The sequence below is a fragment of the Poecilia formosa genome, unplaced genomic scaffold (assembly GCF_000485575.1).
Source record: "Poecilia formosa unplaced genomic scaffold, Poecilia_formosa-5.1.2 Scaffold652, whole genome shotgun sequence".
Taxonomy (NCBI): Eukaryota; Metazoa; Chordata; class Actinopteri; order Cyprinodontiformes; family Poeciliidae; genus Poecilia; species Poecilia formosa.
In genome coordinates this window covers 23,425-30,210 of record NW_006800591.1, presented here as the reverse complement: position 1 = coordinate 30,210, position 6,786 = coordinate 23,425, and the positions used below count along the sequence as shown (strand labels likewise).

At 38.8% G+C, this 6,786-nt stretch overlaps 1 protein-coding gene across 1 annotated transcript; it reads left to right on the top strand.

Annotated features, from left to right (window-relative positions):
• The first annotated feature begins 2,643 nt into the window (after positions 1-2,643).
• LOC103130609 (trace amine-associated receptor 13c-like) lies at positions 2,644-3,874 on the top strand. Its single transcript, XM_016666051.1, has 2 exons — positions 2,644-2,828; positions 2,931-3,874. The coding sequence occupies exons 1-2, from the start codon at positions 2,644-2,646 to the stop codon at positions 3,730-3,732; spliced, it is 987 nt and encodes a 328-aa protein (XP_016521537.1). The 3' UTR covers positions 3,733-3,874.
• The last annotated feature ends 2,912 nt before the right edge of the window (positions 3,875-6,786 follow it).

The following is a 6,786-nucleotide window of genomic DNA, read 5'->3' as shown; positions in this document are numbered from 1 at the left end:
CTCAACTCACCATCTCCCCTTTTTTCTCTCAGTGTGCTGTTGGTGCTGCTGCCCGCCGCTCGCACCAGTTGATTTTCCTCCCCGCTACAATAAACCCATTGAATTTTCTTGTTCTCCTGTCTGTGTACTTGCATGTGGGCTAATCGAGTTTCATCCGACATGACAGTAACAGGTTTAACTGACTGTTGGCTATGAAAAAATATTACAAGTGCTTATGGCAATCATTAATAATTGTAATTTGGATTACAAAATTACTAAATCGGAGCACCATCTCATTGTAGAAAAAACATATATTTTGCAAAACAGTTAAGTCTCAGTTATTTATCATACCAGCCTGATAAGACTATGGTCTTAAAATAATAATAATTGACAGCATAAGTTTAGCACTAACCTGCTGTTGTAGTGCTGATCTAGTTGGTTGCTGCATGTGTATGGAATCAACATATATAGAAGAGTTTGTTAACAAAATGAAATGAACTTCACATCTAAGACATTTTATTCAATCTATTCACTAAGATAGTAACACACAACTAAAACTACTAAGAGAAAGATCAAACGACGAAACTAAAACTGATAAAAGTTAAAACAAGTAAAAATAGTGATGTCATAGTTCAGAATGAATTGTGAATATTGAGAACCCAGATTAACTTCATGAGGAACTGCATTGTTAGTTTTGGCTAATTCAAGTTTGCTTACCAAAATGTGCCAGTCATTCTTCATACATCACCAGAAATATGTAATAATAAAACCTCATTCTGATTAAATTCTGCTTTAATAATTTGTGAGTGAAGTAGAAATCAATAACCCTTTGGAAAATCGACTCTTAATCTATATATTAGTTCATAAATTGGTGATTTAATGGAGTAGCAGGACAGGAGCATGTTGCCACTCACAAAATGGCGGAGCTTCAGTGTGTCACTCTCAAAATGGTGGTATAACTAAACTTAAATAAGCAAGTTTTCCTGTTAAAGGTCCACCTTATTAAACCATAATAAGCTGTGATGGGAAGGCAGAGTATCTTCAGTCAGAGGCTTCTTCAGATTCAGTGCAGCACAGACCGCTGCAGAAGATTGTTCCTGCCAACAGCCATCACCATCTTCAATAACTCTTTGAAGAATCTAAATTAATGAGTTACAAAAACATTTAATTTCGCTTTGGGATTAATAAAGTATTTTTGAATTGAACTGAACTGAATTGAATTAGCGTCAACTGTCCACTGGGAAACTCTGTGTAGCTCGTAGCCACATTTAGCTTTCTGGGACTATGTTATGTAACTTAATAGCATGAAACAATGGAAAGATACGCATAAAAGAGATCAGATAAACCTTACTGTCTGGTTTTTAAAACATTCCCTGGAAAAAGTTTCAACAGTCAGAACTCTGTGGTTAGCTTTGGCTATATGTAGCATGCACCCCTGCTCTGTTTGAATTCAGTTCTACACACACAAAACACATAAAATGTTCATCCTAAGCTCTTATTACTGTACCACACCTCCTGCGAGCTGCATTAGCCATGGTAAACAACCTGGAGGAGTCGCATTTTCAGCTGCATTACTGGTGCAGCTGGAACAGCTTGATCATGGTTTCAAGCAGTCCTCCAAGTGTTGCCAATTGTTTTCCCTAACAACAAATCATAAAAATACTATAATTCATATGATTCTGATGATGAATGCTCCACCAAAATCTCAACTTACTCTGATGTTCTTTCATTAAATTTCAGTAAACCACAACAGAGTCACCAATAACATTTGTTCGGGGAACAGATTTGACTGAGCTCTGTCGAGGTTTTCATACGTAAGCTCGGGTTTCTGTGAACATACTGTCTTGGCTGCTTTTTTTATTTCAGTTTCTGGTGTCAAAACGCACTGTATTTGTTCTCTTCTTCCTTTGTTTCTAACGAATTTTGAGTAAAGGTGAAAGTGATTAGATACAGAGAGTTTCGATTATTTCGTGGTTCCATCCAACCAGGTCCTGTACTCAATCTGTGGAGGGTTCGAAGGCGGTCATACTTCAGGGGAACTTCAGAGAGATGAGCTGGTTGTGAACCTTCATAGTGAAACACTGTGAAATTTTACTCAATGTTATCATACTTGGAGAACATCATACCAGGTCATGGCATTGCCCACAAGCAAACAGACCAATAATGACTTTGGTTTGAACTTTATCTTCCATTTTGGCTACACATAAAATATGACTCAAGGTTTGTTGAACGAGGTACAACAAGGGCGAGGCGTGTTGCAACACGTCTGAATGAAAAGGAATGTAGCTGTCTATTCAGATATACTCAATATACACAAAATGAAGTCCTCTGTTGTGGTAAATGTACTTTGAAGAGTTCTTGATGTGTGCTGCATCGCGTTAGTCGTCTATGACTGCTATGCTTTTTTTATGCTTTTTTTTTTTTTTATGCGTTTTCCAAAAACAATGTTGTTTTATAGAATAACCGCTGTGGAAGTTTCTACTTTTAACCTTTTTTTATTATATTTGTGTCGTGGTTTGAACAGAAATTCATCTCTGCCTGTCACAAAGGAGGAGCAACTTCCAGGTTCTACGTGAAGCGACAAGGGAAAGGCGGCCAGAGGACCGAGCAAGATAAAAACCCCAGTCCAACTCAGAGCTCTTCCACAGCTGCTGCTTGCAGATGATGGAGACAGATCATATAGAAGAACTCTGTTTCCCCCAGCTGCGGAACAAGTCTTGCAGGAAGCCGACGCTCCCCGGGTCGGACGGCGTGCTCTTGAGCATTGTGCTTTCTCTCATCTCTGTGACCACGGCGACGCTAAACCTCCTCGTAATCATCTCGGTCTCCCACTTCAGGCAGAGACTACAGTCACATCAAAACCAGCTATTTAAGAAACGCTAAACTTGTAAATGAAAAAAATCTGATGATATTTTGTGATTCAAAAAGTATCTGTTTGTCTTTTCTCACAGGAAGCTTCACACACCAACAAACGTGCTCCTCCTGTCTTTGAGCGTCTCAGACTTCCTTGTGGGTCTCCTGCTGATGCCTTTGGAAATCTACAGAAAAGTCGCCTGCTGGCAAAATGCTGTGTGTTCTCTGTATGGCTTTCTGATTGCGCATGTTGTCTCTGCTTCAATCGGGAACATCGTTCTCATAGCAGCTGACCGCTACGTGGCTGTTTGTGATCCTCTGCACTACCCGAACAAAATCACTATGGCAAGAGTGAAGTGCTGCGTTTGCCTGTGTTGGATCAGCAATGCCTTCTACAGGCTTTTCTTTCTGAAGGACGAGCTGTTTCGGCCGGGCGGGAGCAATTCCTGCGTTGGACAGTGTGCATACGTTGCCCAGCCTGTTGCGTGGTTTGTCGAGCTGACTTTGTTCTTCATTGTCCCAGTTACAGTCATTGTAGTTCTGTACGGGAGAGTGTTTGTGGTGGCCGTGTCTCAGGCTCGTGCCGTGCGCTCTCACGTTACAGCCATCTCGCATCAGCTTTCTGTCACAAGGAAATCAGAGCTGAAAGCTGCCAGGACTCTCGGTATTCTCGTCGTTGTTTATCTCACGTGTTTCTGCCCTTACTACTGTTACACTCTTGCTGAGGTTAACGTCACCAGCACGTCATATGCGTCGTATTTAATCTTTCTGTTTTACTTTAACTCCTGTTTAAACCCTCTGATCTACGCCCTGTTCTACCCCTGGTTCAGAAAAGCTGTTAAAGTCATTGTTACTCTACAGATACTGCAGCCTGGCTCACGTGAGGCCAACATACTGTAGATGGTCTGTAAACATAGTGAGATGAGTGCTGACTTTCACACCTGATTGTCCTCTAGTCTTGGTTCTATTGGGGACCAAAACCTGTTCCTCCCCCCTTGCCTGCGGGCGTTTCTGCACCAATAACTACTGAAGGAAACAACGTGAAAACCTCAGAAGAGGCCGAGCACAACTTCCTTCTTCACAAAATGTAAACAAAAATGAAGTGGCGTCAGATTTTTGTGGTTGTAGGATTTCTCTTCTGACTCTGGTAAAAGCCATTTCTCCTGCTAGCATTAGACTCTCCTGTTTGTTTTGGTTGTATTTACCCAGAATGCCCTGCCCTACAGTCAGCTTCCTGCCTTTGGAGCGGTCTCTGGTTCACATCCCAGAGTTTCTCCTCTTCAAACCGAGGCCTTGGATTTTAGGCGGACTGGAGTTTGCTGTTTTGGTCTTCAGGCCTCACTGTCCTTCCAGTTTTAAAACTGCTTGTTTGTGCATTAAACTATTAATGTGGATAGACTGGTTGAGTTTAACATGTTTGACGCAAAACTTGTCATAAATATTATGGCTGCAGTCTCTGTTCCCTGTGTTAATTGTATTGTACTAATTGTATGGTAAAAAAAGAAAAAGGTGTGTTATTAAATGTGGAATCTGTGTGGACATTTGAAGTCTCTCTGCTCTTCACCAGCAACAAAAACACAGCCCAACAGTTTAAATGATGATAGTTAAATCTGAAACAATTTTCTTTAAAACATTCAAAAGTAGGTAAAAATAATATTTACTATATCATTCTCACTATAACTGTGAAAATGCTGCTGCTCCCTTAATAACTATCTGTTCCAGCACCTCCCTATTATGATCATTGGTCATTAATTCTTTCTTTTGATGATGATTGTATGATTGTATGATCATGATATTGTATGATCATGATCTCATAATGTATTGTCACGGAAATTTCAACAAAAAAGTAGCTTCATTATTTTTTTCTTTTTTGACTTTGAAAAGACGACATTTACTCTCTGAGGTACTGAAAATAGATTTTTTTTAAAGTTTGGTGCCCCCTGTCTCTGAGTAGCCCCCCAACTAACCAACCTTCTTTTTTATAAAATTATGTATTTTTTCGCTTCATATTTGTGGATAACATATTTTATTGTCAGTTATCTCAAATAGCATTTTTTTATTTGTGGTGTCTTTTTTATACTTTATGCAAATGTTATTTATTTTACATCAGTTTGTTTTGTGTAGGAATTGTCTGCTGTTCGGGGATCTGTTTGTGGATTAAAACCTTTAATTGTATTGCTATGCATGGCTTTGAATGATATTTATTAACATATTGTTAATAATCAATAAAAAGACATTTGAAGCCTTGAAATTGGCCTCCATCTGGTTAAGAAGCTCATGATCTGCAGGTTCGGAAAACTACTACTGGTCGATTCCACCTAATCTTTCACTACCCTTACACAGCAAATCCAGGAGGCCCAGATTAACTCTGTCAGATTTGATTTCAACACTTTTAAAGTGTCTATATGGGTCCACACCAGAAAGTGTTAATTTAACTCTTTTTGGAGAGTTCGTACCGGTAACACTTTATTTGAAGGGGGTTGTGAATAAGACTGTCATGACACCATCATAAACATGACATAACACATGTCAGGAACATGAATAAGCCTTCATGAATATTTATGACTGTTGTCATAAAGTGTCATTCAGTAAATTATGACACCTTTAATACAAAGTTGACATTATTCAAAATGCCGTTGTTATGACAACTTGACATTAACCAGGAAATCATTACTGATATAATTTTGTTATAAAAGTATTACTGATTTCACTTTAAAAATTAGGTAACTTTATGTTATTAAAGGTAAAGTTTAAACAGTAATGATTTCTTGTAGAGGAGACACCAACATGCTCCTCTACTGCATCGGACCGTCTGCAGTCTCTGACTACTACAAACAGTGTCGGACTCTGGATCATAACAAACAAAAACCATAACAATGAGGACTGGAACGAAGGAATACATTTTTACTACAACTCTAACAACAAGCCTTCATTACAGAAATGTGGAGTTTCAGAGATATTAACACTTACATAATCATTTCTGGAGCTTGAATCTTCGAAGAATCCATGGAGGGATCAGGAGGGGGAGGTTAGGCTGGAGATTCATCCTCAACCAAACTGGTTCTAATATATACAAAAAGGCAATAAAAAGATTAAAACATGCTGAAAAACGTATATAAGAAGACACAACAGCGGGAATAATGCTCTCAACCGTTTTTCAAAAGAAAACAATCGATACGAAAGCTAGATAAATCTGACCAATATGCATGTAAACGTTCAAAATCATGAAAAAACATATTACAGATTATTACGGATCTGTTTAAGTTAGCCAATAATTTGATTAAATCTTCACCGGCTCGATATTTTTCCAACAAATACTCCGCTAACATTCGGCATGCTAAGCTAAATATGCTAACACCGAGCCGTGTGGCGAACGTGACGTCTATCATACAAGTTGAACTCAACTCAAAATAAACGTTATAAACCATCTCAGAAAAATGACATACCGAGTGCAGTAAATAACTCAGACATGTGGAGGTAAATAGTCCTGAAATAATTTGGCTTCTGTCGCTTCGCTTCGGTGGGAATCTGTGATTCTGGGGCGGAAGCAGTGAATTAACTCCTTCAGTGTTAAAGCCGCTGGTGGAGTTCAGAGTTCAGAGGTCAAGAGTTATTGATTCCATTTTAACACCTCTAGATTTGATAGGAAACACTTTGTTTTAAAACTGGAGTTTAACTACTAATAATATACACCCCAGACTTACATAAACGGAAAGTGACTCTATTAGAGTAAAACTAACTCTGCTTTTGCACAAAGTCTACTAACACCAAAACATTTAACACTTTGTGTAGAACTTGTTTAGCTTGTAGCGTGAGCAAAAGATAAAACTATGACCTAATAACGAAGAGAAATGTTTGTAATTATGTGAGTAGGAGAAAGCAGAAACTCCCCAGAGACTAAAGCACCAGAGAGGAGGGAGGACAGAAACAAACATCTGCTGCAGGACAGGATCA